The sequence below is a fragment of the Macrobrachium nipponense genome, chromosome 31 (genome assembly GCF_015104395.2).
Source record: "Macrobrachium nipponense isolate FS-2020 chromosome 31, ASM1510439v2, whole genome shotgun sequence".
Lineage (NCBI taxonomy): Eukaryota > Metazoa > Arthropoda > Malacostraca > Decapoda > Palaemonidae > Macrobrachium > Macrobrachium nipponense.
Window position 1 is genome coordinate 40,004,881 of NC_061093.1, and position 17,267 is coordinate 40,022,147.

Consider the following 17,267-nt stretch of genomic DNA (forward strand, 5'->3'; position numbering starts at 1 on the left):
TTTCAGTAAAGCAACGCTGATTCTCATTAGCATAACTAGAAGTAAAAAAAGTTAAAATTACATTGTGATGCTGAAATTAACTGTGACATCTAATGTTGAAGATTTATAAAAGGAAGGGTAAAATAGCTTTCCTTCTTGGATAATTTGCAAATTCTTTTTGTAGTTGCGATGCTTACCAGTGCCCATATAGCCATTTGGTAAAAGCACACAAGGCAAAAAGACCGGCAGGTAAACAGCTTGTCATAACTGTAAAAGATATCCAAGAACCAACCTCATATGTATAGTTTGGGCAAGAGACAGCATTGAAAAGCAATGTAAGTGGATTGCTATCTGGATATGGGATCTTGCGTTCCTTGGACCCAGCCGGCCTTAAATTTCTTAGAAGTAAGTGGATACTGAAGTTGCCCAATTCACACAGCTGTAAAACAAATAAAATATTTCCATTATATGACACCACCAAAACCTAAAATTCATTTGCTGGACTTAAAATCTAGTAAAAATTAAGACATCCAGGTTATTGACATCTGGAGAGAATGTTAAGAAAAATTCCTATACTTTTTCCTTAGTCTTGTTTTTTACCAACTGAGAAGAATTTTACCTTCCTTTTCTTTGTCTCGTCTCTTTACCAACTGAGGTCTACTCAAAAGAATACCGCCCAGTGTCAAAGACTGTGAAACTTTTCCCTTACTAAATATTTCATTAAGTGGACCCCTCCTTTTTCGTGCTTCACTGTCTCATGCTTCACTTTGTCAAAAAATTTTGTGGAGCATATTTTTCGATTTTACACAGGAATTTTCACCAATTCACAAATTTTTCTTAAGACCATATCATCATTTAAGTAACTCGTCAACACGGCAGCCTAAAAATTAGAAATTCGCAGTAGCACTTCAATTGTTTTGTGTAGGTGACAAACCCCACCCACTTTTGAAGGAAGAAGAAGAACGTAGCAGAGAGATTAATTCATTTTCTGCTGGCTCAACACAAACAATTTTCTCTGCAGCCTTTCTACATCCTTTTTTGGAAGTATTTTCAAGGAATTGGTGAAGTATTCGAATTTTGTTGTGGCCTTCATTGAATTGTTGCTTGTTAGCTATTTAGTTAGCATTATTCTAGCTTTTTCTCATAACGTCACAATCTAGTTCTTCTAGTATTCGCTTTTGCAGTGAGGATGCAAGACTAGGTTAACTAAATTGTCATATAACTCTCATTCCAAGTGTGTTAAATGTAGAGGGCAAGAATGTAATAGAGAATACTTACAGTGAATGTTAGGACTGGGATGACGAAAAATGTTAAGTGTTAAAAGTCTCATTTAGAAAAGCTTGAGAGGGAGAAAAAGACAGACGGCCTCTAGAGCCGAAAATAGGGCTATGTAATCTCGAATCTGCCCCTTTGACTAGGCCAGTAGAAGATAGACTGTCCCTTCATCACCAGTTCTTGTTATTTCTCAAATCCCTAACCTCTCCTAGTACTTTACCACAAACTCCTATGCCTGGTTCCATGCTTCCGATCCCACTACCAGGCTCCAATCAAGTTCCATCAGATACTTAATTTAGAAGTCAGTGCAGTGACTAAATTAGTGGCATCCCTAAAAGTGCTTTCAGAAAAAAAGTGTCTTCTAATGCGCCTAGTGACAGTGTTATGCTAGTGGAGGAGGTGGCTACTCGTCCCACTGGTGCTCCTAGATGAAGGTCCCTGTCCTGCTCCACTGAACCTGGGAGACGACATACTGGAGGTCCAAGGGAGGCCAGTGGGGTTTGCCCACAGGTAGTTGCTCCCTTTGTCAAGCCTGTTGCCCAATCCCAGGCACTGACACACAGCTGTTGGAAAGGCATCAAAGTGAGTGTTCATCATCTCTCTTCAGATTCAGAAGGTTCTATCCCTGACAAGAGGCACACCATTGGTTTTTCCTAGCCTCATCTTGCCCTCTTAAAAGCCACTTTGATGGTGCAGACTGCCCCCTCTTCCAGTCAAGAGGTATAGACAGGCCAGTCATAGTCCTCAGCTCTCCCGCTGCTCCGCTGAGCTTCCTTCTGCCTGTACTCTGGCTTGACCCCATGTCGGGTTGGGACAGCCAAGCACCCAAAAGACCCGCTCGACACCAGTCATCTTCATCCAAGCACCTCTCTACCTCTCAGCACCCGTATCCACCAGAGCACTCAGCGCCCGCTTTCAAGTGTCAGACACTAGCACCCGACTTGTGGCACCAGTTGTACACCCGGTGCCAGCTCTCATGTACTCAGCACCACCTTTACCTCCTAAAGCTCACTCTTCAGTTCAGGGGTACCCTTCATTGAAACCAATTAAGCATCAGCTGGTGGCTATTATGGGTATTTTATAGACAGCCCCACTGCTCCCAAAGATCCCCAAGGATCCATCTTTGTTGCCTGTTTCTTCTAATGAGATCTTCGATCAAGCACCCACTTCTTTCTCCTTCGGCTTACGCTTCCTTGCTTAGATAACTTCTGGCCAGATTTCCTGATTTCTTTGCATCTGCTGCCCATTTCTCCAGCTTCAATCTTCATTATGAGGAACCAGTCAGATGATAACACTAGGCTTCCTAAGTCAGTGCTTTCCTCCTCCTTGAGGAAGGCTTGACTCAAGGAGGTGGATCTCTTCAAAGAGGGAACAGAGCAAAGCCACCTTTGCCTGGCCTCCCTCTAAACTGATATATAGGAGATACCTTGCCTACTATACCAGAGAAGCTCCCTCTTTGGGAGTCGCTGCCTCTTCGCGAGGGGACTTCTCTGGACTTACTGATTCATCGCGCCAGTCTGCTTTTGCGTCGGTGGAAATTATGTTTTCGTCTCCTGAAATAGACCACCTCATTAAAAGCAATTTTAAGGTATTTGAGGTGTTTAGTTTCCTTCACTGGACCACTGGAGCCCTCGCTAAGATAATAGAGGACTGCCCGACAAGGCCACCAGGGATGGCTCCCTAAAGCTTGCCTCTCTCTTTCCATGGGGGTCTAGAAGAAAAGGGAGTTGTGGTGCAAAGAAAGAGAAAGCTTGACTATGTAAGAAAATTCTTGACCTACTCCCTCCAAATTGGTAGATTAAGAAAAACAATTTGTATTTGGAAAACTTATCACACCAACAACTTTACTACGGGAAGGGAAAAGGAATGAGATGCATATTTGGATACTAAAAACCTGACTCATTAAAAAAAATACAAGAAAGCTACTGTATAAGAATGAATTGGCTAAGCTTTTAAATTACCTAGCAAAGCAACAGCTTAATCTTGTGCGATGAGCTGTTACCTTGTGCACAAGCAGCCAAATATCTGCCATCCTATTTGTCAAATAGTGACACCACTAACACGTTCTCTAGTTTCAACTGTTGACTGGAAGCCAGACCACTTAAAAAAATGACTTTTTTTATGATAATATAAGATTTCATGCAGGGACGTGCAGAGGAGGGTTGCTAGGGGTGCCCAAGCACCTGCCCCCTTTGCTACTGTATTAAAAGTGCCCTTTTTAGAGGGATGCATTATAGTCCAGACTTCAAAGACAGAACCCAAAGGCACTCTATGTACACTGCCATGCACACAACCTAAATCTAGTATTAGTCGAAAATGCAAAATCAAGTACTCAGTTTGTAACTTTTTCAGTTTGGTGGAGAAACTGTATGCTTTTATTGCTAACTCTTCAAAACGGCATGCTGCTTTCATGGAGATCCAGAAAGCAATGTATGCAGAAGACCGCCCACTTGAACTTAAGAAGCTATCACACACAAGATGGGCTTGCAGAGAGTCAGCTCTTAGAACCATTTTTAGAAGAGATAGTGCAAAAACATCCTCCTGATGCATCCGCAGGGGATCCCTCAATATTGCTGTAAAGTATTAACTTTGAATTTCTTGTTTGTCTTGAGATTGCCACCCCAGTTTTTCAAGAAATGCCTATGCCTCTAATGCCCTACAACAGAAAGACTTTGATTTGGCTGCCTCCTACAGAATTGTGGATGGAGTACTACAAAGTTTGAGAGAATTAAGAAATGATGAGAAGTTTCAGGAGATTTTTACAAATGTTAAAGAGAGAGCTGAATCCATGGCCATCGACCTACCCTCTGGGATTCCTGGCAAGGCAGAAGAAGAAAAATGCCTGAAAGATACAAGTATAGTGCTACATCTGCTACTGAGGACAGCATTATCAATCCTTGGATGAGTACTACCGTGTGAGAGTATTTTAGTGTTTTTTAGATACAATATCACAAGAGCTACAAAGAAGATTTAAAGGTGGAGACAACACAACATGGGGTATCCTAAATGCCTTTCATTGTATGACAGTCCAAGATAACTGGAAAGAACCTGTGAATGAAGAGGCATTCAAGTCATTGCAAAAATTATGCCAGTTTTATGAGTTAGAAGAAGTAGACAAGCTACGGTTGGAATTAAAGATCTTCTATTCCTCATTTCCTTGCCTGCCACAGAACACTGCAGCTATAATGCTCAACCTGATGAAAGAAAACAATGTCCAGGAAAATAGGCCACTTATCTTTGAACTATACAATTTATGCCACTCTACCCGTCACAACTGCAACAGTGGAAAGGACCTTCTCCAAACTCAAGCTGTTGAAGACAAAGCTACGCAGCCTATCCAGTGAGGAGAGGTTATCTGATCTTTTGTTGCAAGCAGTTGAAAAGGATATCACAATCAACAACAGTGAAGTTATCAGCATATTCAAAGAATTGGCACACAGAAGGGTTCTCTTATAAATATAAAAGGATAAGGTCTGGTTATTAGCCAAGTGTATTGATCATACTGATTGATTTTCTTGCAATCATTTATGTAAAAGTAATATATATAATTTTTCTTTAGTTAAATTTCCTAGTTCTACTGGTAGTGAGTACTGCACATTTTATGTTCATATAAAATATTAGCCCACTGGTACCTATGATATCAGTCATGTTTATCTCTTTCTTGAATTATTAATGGCTAGTTTAAATAAATTTGAAAGAATATTGAGACGGTATATATTTAGCCTCTTTCATTTCTATATTTTTGCCCTTTTTTTCACTTGAGCACCTGCCCTGAAAAAGTTCTCTGAACTTCCCAGAGTTTGTATACTTACCAAGTAGTTACATAGCTATAGTTTCTAAAACCGTCAGCAGTTAGAATTTTTTTAATTCGCGGAAGCGCTAATTTGTTTTGGTCAGGTGATATACCCCCCCCCGGCCCAACTATCGGGGGAGTGAGGAACCAACACCGTCCGAAAATCAGTTGTTTATGCCCTATTATCCATGTGAGGGAGGAGGGCGGGCTTTGATCATGTAACTACGTACTTGGTAAGTATACATAAAATCTTATTTTATCTTTTATATAAAAAAGTCATTTTTATGTATGCAACTTACCAAGTAGTTACATAGCTGAATGGATATGCTCATAACTTTTTAAAATTTAATAAATACAAAATATATATTTAGAGCTAGCATCCATGCAGATGCTTGTTGGTTCCTTACCTGTTAGAGAGCTGACCAGTTGATTACTGCCTCTGGAAGTCGCTCGTCTTAACTCATAGGGACGTGGCGGTATAGCCATGGCTCGTCCTCTAAACAGTGGGACCCATGCAGCTAAGGAATGTCCGTGGCTAGCATGGTCAACCAAAAGATGCCCCTGCCCAGGGCGCAGTACCAAATAACCAAATGTTACCAGAGTAAAAAAACATATCACCTCAACCATAACCATAAAATTCATACCCAACTCTACACTTGACTGAAGGGTACTCCTAGTACATCCATAGTACCTCCAGGCTCCCCTAAAAAACTCAATAACCTCATTCAAGGCGAAGAGATAGGCTAGGAAGGTATGACTTCCTACACACCCTTACCCAATGCTGTGTCCGCCGCTAGATACGGACCTAGGGTACTGCAATTTTCATATACTGTTTCAATATCACGCAAGTAATGCGAGGCGAACACTGATTTACATTTCCAATACGTTGCTTGAATAATCGAGTCCAAAGAGAGATTGTGTTTAAATGAGAGAGAGGTTGCCACTGCTCTTACCTCGTGAGCTTTCACTTTAAGTTTATTAAGGTCGGTTTTCTTTCACTTGTGAATGAGCAACTACAATCACACTAAGTAAGAAGAAAGCCAGGGTGTTTTTAGACATCGGGCGTGCCGGATTCCTTACCGAACACTCATAAACGATCCGACAGGCCCCGAACTTTCTCTGTCCTTTGTAAATAACATTTCAGAGCTCTGACCGAGCAGAGCAACATCTCTTCTCCGGTCCTACCAAGTCCGTGAGGTTTTTGATACTGAACGAACGAGGCCATGGTTTGGACGGGATCTCGTTTTTTGCCAAAAACCCCAAGGTTAATGCGCAAACTGCATTACCCTGTGCAAAGCCTATTCTCTTGTCCATGGCATTTATTTCACTCACTCTTTTAGCTGTAGACAGAGGTACTAGGAATAAGGTCTTTCTCGTCAAATCTCTCAATGATGCTCTTTGCAACAGCTCACACGGAGTTTCCGACAACCACTTAAGTACTACATCTAGGTTCCAAGATAATATCTTCGAACCTTTGGGTTTTTCTATACCGAAGGACTTAATGAGATCTGCAAGATCTTTATTCGATGACACTTCCATTCCTCTGTGCTTGAAAACAGATCCCAATATCGCCTTATAGCCTTTGATAGTCGCTGTAGACAGATTTCTATCTGTTCTCAAATATAAAAGAAAATCTGCTATGTCTGTTATAGTTGTTTTAGAAGATGAAACATTATGCTCTTTACACCAGGCTCTAACACAGCCCACTTTGCCTGATAGACTTTACTTGAAGATTCCCTTCTGCACTGCGCAATAACTCTCGCCGCTTGTCCTGAAAACCCCTTCGCTCGTATGAGTCAGACAGTCTGTAAGTGGTTAGAGACAGAGTGGATAGTCCTTGATGGAACCTCCTGAAGTGGGGTTGTCTAAGTAGATCTGTTCTCTGAGGAAGTAACCTTGGCCAATCCACTACAAGATCTAAAAGATCTGGAAACCATTCCTGCGCTGGCCAGAATGGAGCAATGAGAGTCATCAATGCGTTGTGATGCGTTCCGAATTTGTTAATGACTTCTCTCACCATCTTGAATGGAGGAAAAGCATACAAGTCTTTGTTCGACCAGTCCAAAAGCATCGCATCTGTCAACCATGCTTTCGGGTCCTGGGCTGGTGAACAGTAAAGGGGAGACAATGGGTTTCTTGCTGTGGCAAACAGATCTATCATAGGTTTCCCCCACAGTTTCCACAATTCGAGTTATACCACTGTGTTCATCATCCATTCCGTGTGAAGTACTTGTCTCCTGCGGCTCAGTTCGTCCATGAGAACATTGAGTTTCCCTTGAATGAACCTTGGAATTAATGTGGATTGATTCCAATTCACCCATACCAGCAGGCTCCTTGCCATCTCGCAAAGAGAAAACGAGTGTGTCCCTCCTTGTTTTCTTTATGTAGGAGAGCGCTGTCGTGCTGTCCAAGTGTATCGCCACTACTTTGTTGCGAACTTCGTCCGCGAACTTCAGCAATCCCCAGTGGATGGCGGTCAGTTCCTTCCGATTTATATGCCACTGTTTTTGTTCTGGATTCCAAACGCCTGATACTTCTTTTACCCCCAGAATCGCTCCCCAGCCTTGATCTGATGCGTCTGAAAAGAACACTAGGTTGGGGCTCTGCGGGAGGAGGGATCTCCCTTCCGCAAGTCTGTCTCTTAACTTCCACCATTGCAGGTCCTCTTTTATTTCCTGTGTGATAGGGAACACAAAAGAGTCCGGAAACTTCTTTCTGTTCCAATTCACTCTGAGGAAGAACTGTAGGTTCCTCATATGCAGTCTCCCTAGTGTCACGAACTGTTCTATTGAGGATAGTGCCCAAAAGACTCATCCATTCCTTTGCAGAGCATTCCTGGAGAACTAAAAATTTCACTACCTTCTGTAGGCACGACTCGATTCTTTGTGGGGATGGAAAAGCCTGAAAACTCACTGAGTTGATCCTCATCCCCAAATAGACTAATTCCTGACTGGGGAGTAACTGCGACTTTTGTCTGTTTATTAACAGTCCTAGATCCAGAGCTAAAGTCAGGGTTTTCTGAAGGTCCTCCGTGCACCTCTCCTTTGTTGTGACCTGAGAAGCCAATCGTCCAAGTAAAGGGATATCCTTATCCCGACTAGATGTAACCATTTTGCAATGGGAGCGCACTCGCTGGGTGAACACTTGTGGTGCGGTCGAAAGCCCGAAACACAGTGCTCTGTACTGGTATATTTTGTCCCTGAAGACAAAAACGCAGAAACCTCTTTGAGTTTTGGTGTAATGGGATGTGAAAATATGCGTCCTCCATATCGATGGAGATCATCCAATCCCCTTGACAGATTGATGAAAGGACAGACTGATTCGTCTCCATCTTGAACTTTGTCTTTTGCACATAAAGGTTCAGAGTGCTTACGTCCAATACGGGTCTCCATCCCCCCGATGACTTGGGGACAACGAACAGACGATTGTAAAACCCTGGTGTTAGTGGCTCCTCTACTAACTCTATTGCTTTCTTTTGCAAGAGAGACAAAACCTCTTCCGAAAGGGCGATGAACTAATTTGAATTCTCTGAGTAAGCTGTCAAAGCTATTGGAGAGCCTGATAACAATGGCTTTCTCTGAACGGACTATCGTATCCTTCTCATAAAACCTTTACGATCCAAGGTTCCGCCCCTCTTGCTTCCCATTCTTCCAAAACTGATGGAGCCTCGCTCCTACTGGCGCACGAAGGACTGATACACTACTTCTTGGTCGAGGGGTTGGTTGAGGATTTTTTAATAGATTTAAGGGTGAAACGTGTTCTGCCCCTTGATCTTGGGAAATATCTACCGAATCCCCTGCCCCGAAAGGGTTGTCCTCGGCTGGCTGGCGAGGGGCGTACACTAGGGATATTTTCTCTAGTCCGTTTAGTGGATTGCGAGAGAAGATCCTGTGTTGCTTTCTTCTGCAATTCGGAGGCAACTACCACTACTGTCTCTTCTGGAAACCGGTGCTTCTTATCCAAGGGCGAATACAAGGCAGATTTTTGCGTACGAGATACTCCCTTGGATGTAAAAGAACACCATGGTTCTCTCTTCTTTAGTATACCCAACATGAAGAGAGAGGCTAGTTCTGCGGAACCATCTCTAATCCCCTTATCTAAACAGGAGATCACTCCCGAAATGTCTGTAAAAGCTTCCTCACTCAACATTGAATAGCTCTTCAGTTTACGTCCCAAGGCTCCTACTGTCCAGTCCAGGAAACTAAAAACTTTGAATACCCTAAAGATATTCTTAATGAGGATGTCTAATTCTGACACCGTAAGCATTATCTTGGCCGAGTTGAAAGCCGATCTTCTCGCCGAGTCAATAAGCGCGGAGAAGTCTCCCTGGGCAGAGGCAGACACACCCAAAGAGAGAGTTTCTCTGGTTTTGTAACACAAGTGTCTCCTAGTTTAAAGACGAGGAGAGAAGCAGAAGTTGACCTTGCCCAGATCCCTCTTATCCTCAAGCCAAAAAAGGTTAATTTCCTTTAATGCTTTCCGAGCAGAAAAGGACAGTACTAGTTTCAGTAATTTCCTGGAGTCTCCTGGTTGTCCCTCATGTAAGAAGACACTGGAGACGTGGGGGTTACTGGTGAGAATGAATCTGAAAAATGAAATTTTCATTATTAAAATGAAGTTTTATTGTATACTTACCGAACAATTATAGAGCCGTGATTTCCACGAGCGGCAGGATACTAAATTCAAATTTAGCGCGTCGGCGTCGCCAACACTGGTGGTGATGACGTCATCTCCCTCCACTCGCGGGAGAACCAGGTACAACTGCCCAGGTGAATCCAATTCTTTCTGCCCGTCCGTCCACCTAAGGGGAGGAGGGTGGGTATAATCATAATTGTTCGGTAAGTATACATAAAACTTCATTTTAATAATGAAAATTTCATTTTTATTGTAGTGTCTTACCGAACAATTATAGAGCTGATTACACATTTATGGGAAGGTGGGATTCAGTGGGACCACTAGTATTTTTAAATGGTTACATTTATTGCAATACCAGTAAACACTCAAGGTGTCTGTTGTACCTTACCTTGTAAGAGAGCTACAGCAGGACTGTTACTGCCTCTGGTCGGTGCTCTTCTTACTATTGTAGAGGAATTGGAATTTGACCAAAGTTAGCCTCTACAGGAGTGGAATCCTTCCGTAGTTCAAGCGAGTCCAGGCTGACTGACGGAGGATAGTAACAACAAAGATTGCCCTTGCCCTGGGCTAAGACCAGAAATTCAATCATACAAAACATTTGTCACCAACACCAGATTTAAAAACATATATACCCAACCATTGTAAAATCTGACCTAACAGACTGGTGAGTATCCCAGGTACTCAGTACCCCCAGCTTCCCTTGAACTCGACAACCTATTCAAGGTGAAAAGTTAGCATAGAGGTGACGACCCCTGTGCCGTTTCTCCCAACACCATGCCAGAAACCGCCACCGGACCTAACGTTTTACAATTCTCGAAAACCGTTTCTATCTCTTTGAGATAATGACTCGCAAAAACCGAATTCGATCTCCAGAACGTGCTCTGAAGAATCGAAGCTAAAGATAAATTCTTTCCGAATGCTAAAGAAGTTGCCACTGCTCTAACCTCGTGAGCTTTAAACTCTCAGAAACTGGAAAGATTGTCGTTCTCGGACTGCGATGTGAGCTTCCCTGATAAGCTCTCTAATAAAGAACGATATAGCATTCTTAGAGAGAGGACGAGAGGGATTTTGAACCGAGGTCCAGAGCTTAGAAGATTGTCCTATAATACCCTTAGTGGCAAACAGATACTGCTTAATAGCCCTGACTGGACATAAGAGCCTTTCTTCCTCCTCATGTCCAACCAAATCAGATAAGTTCCTTACCACAAAACTCCTCGGCCAAGGATTAGAAGGATTCTCATTTTGGCTAGAAAGGTCAAAGATACCGAAAATACAGCATTGCCTTGAGAGAAACCGACTCTTTTGTCTATAGCGTGCAATTCGCTGACACGCTTAGCAGAAGCTAGTGCAATAAGAAAGAGTGCCTTCTTAGTCAAGTTCCTGAGTAAAGCCGACTTCAAAGGCTCAAACGGTGGCCCCATGAGGAACTTAAGCACCACATCTAAGTTCCAAGCCACTGTATCTTGCGGGAGCTTAGTGGTTTCGAAAGACCTAATGAGGTCCGACAGATCTGAATTGGAGGAAATATCCAAACCTCGATGTCGAAAAACCGAAGAGAGCATGGCTCTATATCCTCTGATCGTCGAAGGAGCCAGTTTCTTAGAGTTCCTAAGAAATAGAAGAAAATCTGCTATTTCTGTTAAAGAGGTCGCAGAAGTAGAGACTTTAGCACTTCTACACCACTCTCTGAAGATTCTCCACTTCCCTTGATAGTTTGTTAGAAGACTCTCTCCTACAACGAGCGATAGCTTCTGCAGCTCTTCTTGAAAATCCTTTCGCTCTGACAAGATTCCGGACAGTCTGAACCCTGTCAGAGCTAGAGCGGACAAGTTTTGGTGGAACCTCTTGAAGTGAGGTTGTTTGAGAAGCCACTTCTCTGGAGGAAGAAGTCTGGGGAAGTCTACTAACAACTAAAGGAGAAGGTCCGGGAACCACTCTTTCCTGGGCCAAAAGGGAGCGATTAACGTCAGTGTTACATTGCTGTGCGACATGAACTTGTTCAGCACCTCTCTTATTAGACGAACGGAGGGAATGCAATAAGCTTCCAGACCCGACCAATCCAACAGCATTGCGTCCACCGACCAAGCTAGAGGATCTGGGACTGGAGAACAAAAGAGAGGAAGACGGTTGTTCCTTGATGTCGCGAACAGGTCTATTGACGGTCGTCCCCAAAGGCGCCAAAGTTTCTGACAAATCTTGTTGTCCAAAGTCCACTCCAGAGGTAACACTTGCTGTTGACGACTTAACTCGTCCGCCAGGACGTTCATCTTTCCCGGAACAAATCTCGGGACTAGCTGAACCTTCGCTTCGTTTGACCACAGGAGGAGATCCTTGGCTACTTCGTACAGAGAGAAAGACTGAGTCCCCCCCTGTTTCCGCACGTACGAGAGAGCCGTGGAGTTGTCGGAATGCACTGCCACTACTCGACCTTCTACTAAGCTCCGAAACTGTCTGAGCCCCAAGAAAATTGCTAACAGTTCCTTTACATTTATGTGGAACTTCTTCTCCTTCTCCGACCAAGCTCCTGAAGTCCGTTGATTTCCCAGTAGGGCTCCCCAACCTGTGTCCGATGCGTCGGAAAAGAACTGTAGGTTCGGGAGGATGGGTCGTAAATCTAACCCTTCTTCCAACCTTGCTCGAGAGAGCCACCACCTTAGGTCCTCTTTTATTTGATCTGTGACAGGAAAGGTAATCGAGTCTGGTTGTGTCTTCCTGCACCAAGAGGCTCTCAGGAAAAACTGCAGAGGTCTCATGTGCAGTCTTCCCAACGTCACAAATTTCTCCACTGACGTCAATTTGCCCAGGAGTCTCATCCACTGATTGGCAGAAACTTACCTTTTTGTCCAAGAACTCCTGAACTGTCTCCAGACAGCCTTGACTCTTCGGGGACAGAAAAGCCCAAAAAAACTTGAGCATTCAGAATCATCCCCAAATAAAGGATGCTCTGAGATGGAACCAACTGGGACTTCTGTTTGTTGACCAGAATTCCTAACTTTCTGGCAAGATCCAGAGTTGTTCCAAGGTCCTTCATGCACCGACTCTCTGATTCCGACCGGAGAAGCCAATCGTCCAGATAGAGGGAGATTCTTACTCCTAATATGTGCAGCCAGCTTCCTATCGGGGATAGAACCCTGGTGAAAACTTGAGGAGCGGTCGCTAGTCCGAAGCAAAGCGCCCGAAACTGAAACACCTTGCCTTCGAACATTAACCTCAGGTACTTCCGAGATTCGCGATGTATCGGAATGTGAAAATAAGCGTCTTGCATGTCCAGAGAGACCATCCAATCCCCCTGTCTGATGGACTCCAGAACCGACCGAGTGGTCTCCATATGAAATTTTGTTTTCTGGACATGCAAGTTCAGGGCGCTCACATCCAAAACGGCCTCCAGCCCCCTGATGAGTTGGGAACTACAAAAAGGCGATTGTAAAAGCCTGGAGGAAAATCCCCTTCTATCTGTTCTATCGCTCTTGAGAACAAGCGCTTCCACTTCTGCGGCTAGCGCCAGAAATTTGTCTGAGCCCGGAGAGTATGCCTGGAATGGAATTGGCACAGGTGAGAGCGAGGGAGGTGAAACGAGAGGAATACGATAGCCGAACTTGAGTACTTGCACTACCCAGGCTTCTGCTCCTCTGTTTTCCCATTCCTCCCAAAACAGAGCCAGCCTGGCTCCCACACTGGTGCATGAAGAACCGAGCTTTCATTTGGAAGGTTTGTTAACCTTGGCTGAGGCCTTAGACTGAGGTCGCAAATTCGACTTCGGCCGAAAGAAGCGCTTGGGTTTTCTCCCTCGAAAAGGCACCTTGGGCCAGAGGAGAAACCGAAGGAACAGTCTCCACAGGAGCTTTAGGTCTCTTAGTAGACTGTGCCAGTAAATCCGAAGTAGATTTCTTATCTAGCGCAGACGAAATTGACAACACTACATTGTCTGGAAAGAGGTTATCTTTCACAAAAGGAGCGAACAAGAGAGCAGACTTCTGTTGGGAAGTAACCCTTTTAGAAGCAAAGGAGCACCAAAGTTGCCTTTTCTTAAGGGTACCAAAGGCGATGAGCGAAGCTAACTCATCACATCCATCCCTAATGGATTTGTCCGCACAGGACAGAACACCAATCCAATCCTCCGCTAACTCTTGAGAAAGAGAAGGACAGTCTTCGATCTTGGCCGCTAAAGCGCCAATAGTCCAATCAAGGAAGCTAAAGACTTCCAAAAGTTTAAATTGATTCTTTACAACGTGGTCCAACTCCGGCGCTGTAAAGAAAACTTTCGCTGCGGCGAAAGCAGATCTTCTAGAGGAGTCGATTAAACTGGAGAAGTCTCCCTGGGAGGAGGCAGAAACTCCCAGAGAAGGAGCTTCCCCAGTTACATAAAACCTATACCTCTTACGAAGCAACTTAGAGGGAGGGTAAGCAAAAAGAGCCTTCCCTAAGTCTCTTTTCATAGACATCCATTTCTCAGTCTCTTTCAACGAATGTCTAACCGCTTTAGATAGAACAAGTTTTGGGAGGAGAGGGTCTGAAGTTTTCCTCCTCATCAAAAAGTCGAAGTTGGGGAGCGCGGAGCCGCTTTCTCAAAATAATCTGGATAAGATACCAGAAGAAATCTAAGGAGACGTGAATAACACGAGAGGTGATGTGAATCCTCCTCCTCTACTTCTTCTTCATTCTCCGATACCGCCGAAGAAGTAGACGGAACTACAACCTGATCTGAAGAAGGGTCGAACCACCCTTGGACTCATTCATCCAGTTGGTTAACATCTCTAACTGCTTGCGCAAAGGCGCCAGAGACGAATCAAAAACAGTTAACGTAGGCTTGGAAGAGCCTAAATGTTCAGCAGGAGGCGGAAAAACTACTTGCGCCTCGCTCGGAGGCGCCGAAATTCGAGGCGAAACAGGCGCATCAGGCGTAACAGACGAAAAAGCGCCTAAAGAAACACATTAGAACTGCTAGCTACAGCGCTAAAACCACAATCTCTACTAGTAGATGGAGCCGAAAAAGGCACAGATTGAGGCGACGAACGAGCCGCTAACGCCGCGGCGCAACCCTACTCTCAGGCTCCTTATACCGCTTGACTGGAGGAGGCGAAGAATCGGCGCCTGAACGCCTCTTTAAGGGACGCGAAACGCGAATCTCGCCAAGAGCGCCACGCGACCGGAGACGAATCGCTTGAATCATTCGAAAGGCGTCTGACCGCAACACCTTTCCAACGCTTAACCGAGCCCTGTTGAGGCGCAACAGGCTCAACAAGAGAGGCGCCTGTCTGTGGGCAAATCCCGATCGACTCCCTTGGACTTCCGGTATGTCTTCTCCCGGTGCGGGGGAGCTGGACAGTGACCTTTGTCTAGGAGACGTGTCAGGACAGACAGACGCACCCTCAACTACACTCTTACCTGAAGCCGCTTTTCTCCAAAAACGTCTTAACTGAATTACCAAGTTGCAAAACCGTATTCGCTAGTACCGAAAATTTCTGATCTAACCTCGATTCCAGACTGGCAATGGTGTCGGAAGAAACTACACGGGAAGCCGGAGAAGTGGGATTAGTAGGAGGAATAGGAGTGTAGTTAAAGGAGACATAACAATTTGAGGAGAAACAGAAGGAACAGATGCATCGCAAGACGAAGCAGAGCTAAGTCTACTTTCCCTAAGCGCTGCTTTTCTAATTCTGTCTTTAGCTAATTTCTCCGAGTATGAACTAAAAAACTTCCATTGAGAATCAGTCCATCACTACCTCGTTACATGTTCGATCTGCTGAACAACCTGTCCCCTACACTTAACACATTTAGTGTGAGAATCATACTCTAACTTGGATAATCTAGTTTTACATCCTGAGATGCAAAACCTAACTCCCGACGGACTAGAATCCGACATGGCAACGCCTAAATAAAAAGCAAAATAATAACAACGCCAAAAAGAGTACTTCACCAATTCCGAAGATCAAATCCACAAGAAAAAAAAAAGCGAAGCAAAGTCATCCAACCGCACCGACCACCGATGTTCACCGGACGCCGGCAGGAAAAGAATTGGATTCACCTGGGCAGTTGTACCTGGTTCTCCCGCGAGTGGAGGGAGATGACGTCATCACCACCAGTGTTGGCGACGCCGACGCGCTAAATTTGAAGGTTTAGTATCCTGCCGCTCGTGGAAATCACGGCTCTATAATTGTTCGGTAAGACACTACAATAAAAATTGCCTACAAAGTAAAAAGCAAGGCTTTGTAATAGGTGATAAGGTCTCTACAGGCTGGATAGGGGGCGCCGCAGATTGAATAAAGCCCAAAATGCTGTCTAACTTATTCTGGAGGGCTGACAGAGAATGATTGGGGGCAGCCATCACCTGGAGTCCTGTCGGTAGGCACGAAGCTGAAATTGATGACATAGACTGTCCGAGCACTTCAGACTGGTCCCTCTGTGCACTTGGTTGCATATATACCTGTGGATGCTCAAGTGCTAGCGGGCGCTCGGGCGCTAGCAGACACTCGGGCGCTAGTGGATTCTCGGGAGGAGCTAGTGGATGCTCGGTTGCAACTGTAGTCCTGGGCGCCAATGGACGCTCGGGAGCCAAAGGTTGTTCTAGCGTCGCTGTGAAAGTTCCGGGCGCCAAAGGCTGCTCTGGAGAGCAGGCAAACTGTGGCGCCGATGGGCGCTCGGGAGTCAGCGGATTCTCATGCTCTGAACGCTGAAGATGTCTCCCAGGAGTCTCGGGAATTACAGGAGGGGACTGGTGGCAGTCCTACCTGTCCTTCAGTATTACAGGTGCTGACCGGTGCTGAAGATATCTCCGGAAGTCTATTCTTCCCCGTACTCTTCACCTTTGAACGTCTGCTAGAGGAAGACTTTCTCGACGGTGACTTTGACTTAGAGGATGTGATCCTCCTACTACGACGTCCCTCTCCTGCCGTATCCTGAGAGAATCTCTCTGGAGAGTCCCAAAAACTACATGAAGGCTGTTCCTTCCGTAAAGAGCTAGCCTTTTTACAGGGGACTGGAGAGGGAGAAAAACTTACGAGTCCTCCTTTTCAATGGACGGGACTCGTCATGGAATTGCCACTGGCGCCTGGGAGAGGACTCCCCAAAACTGGAAGCACTAGACGACAGCGGTACTCCTTTAGAGACGCCTTCCAGTGGTGCTCTGTTGCGATCTAAGATTTGTCAACAGAATCGCCTGTGGGGGCGACTCCTCGTGGGCAGACCCCACTAACCTCCCTTGGGCTACTAGTATGCCTCCTCCCAGGTTCTGGGGAGTTTGACAGGGACCTTTGCCTAGGAGAATCAGTGGGCCGAACAGCCACCTCCTCCACCACACTTACACTTGCTTACACTTGCACTCACTTCACCACTTACCCTTGTTTTCATTAGGGTTTTCACAGACATCCTAATTTCTCCATTGCTTGGAGCATGATCGAAAATTTCTGATCGACTCTTGCCTCTAAATTGGCCACAGCATCAGGTACAGGTGTGAGAGAGCCAAGATTAGGACTGGGAATGACAGGTGGGGGGAAGGTTCAGGAAGAGACAAATTATCATTTGACAATTCCTGACTAATTAAGCTTTTTGCTTTAGCTCTAGAAGCCGCTTTTCTCTTTTTATCTCT

General features: G+C 44.9%; 1 protein-coding gene and 1 long non-coding RNA gene across 4 annotated transcripts in view; one reads left to right on the forward strand and one right to left on the reverse strand.

The window, feature by feature from the left end:
• The window catches only part of LOC135206907 (uncharacterized), a 497,699-nt gene that overhangs the window by 398,276 nt on the left and 82,156 nt on the right, over nt 1-17,267 (forward strand). The gene's annotated exons all lie outside the window — the stretch shown is intronic.
• LOC135206902 (probable very-long-chain enoyl-CoA reductase art-1) overlaps nt 10-17,267 on the reverse strand; it is a 26,853-nt gene continuing 9,595 nt past the window's right edge. The window contains 1 exon segment of the mRNA XM_064238385.1: nt 10-418. Within this exon segment, the coding sequence (XP_064094455.1) occupies nt 104-418 (315 nt within the window). The 3' untranslated portion in view covers nt 10-103.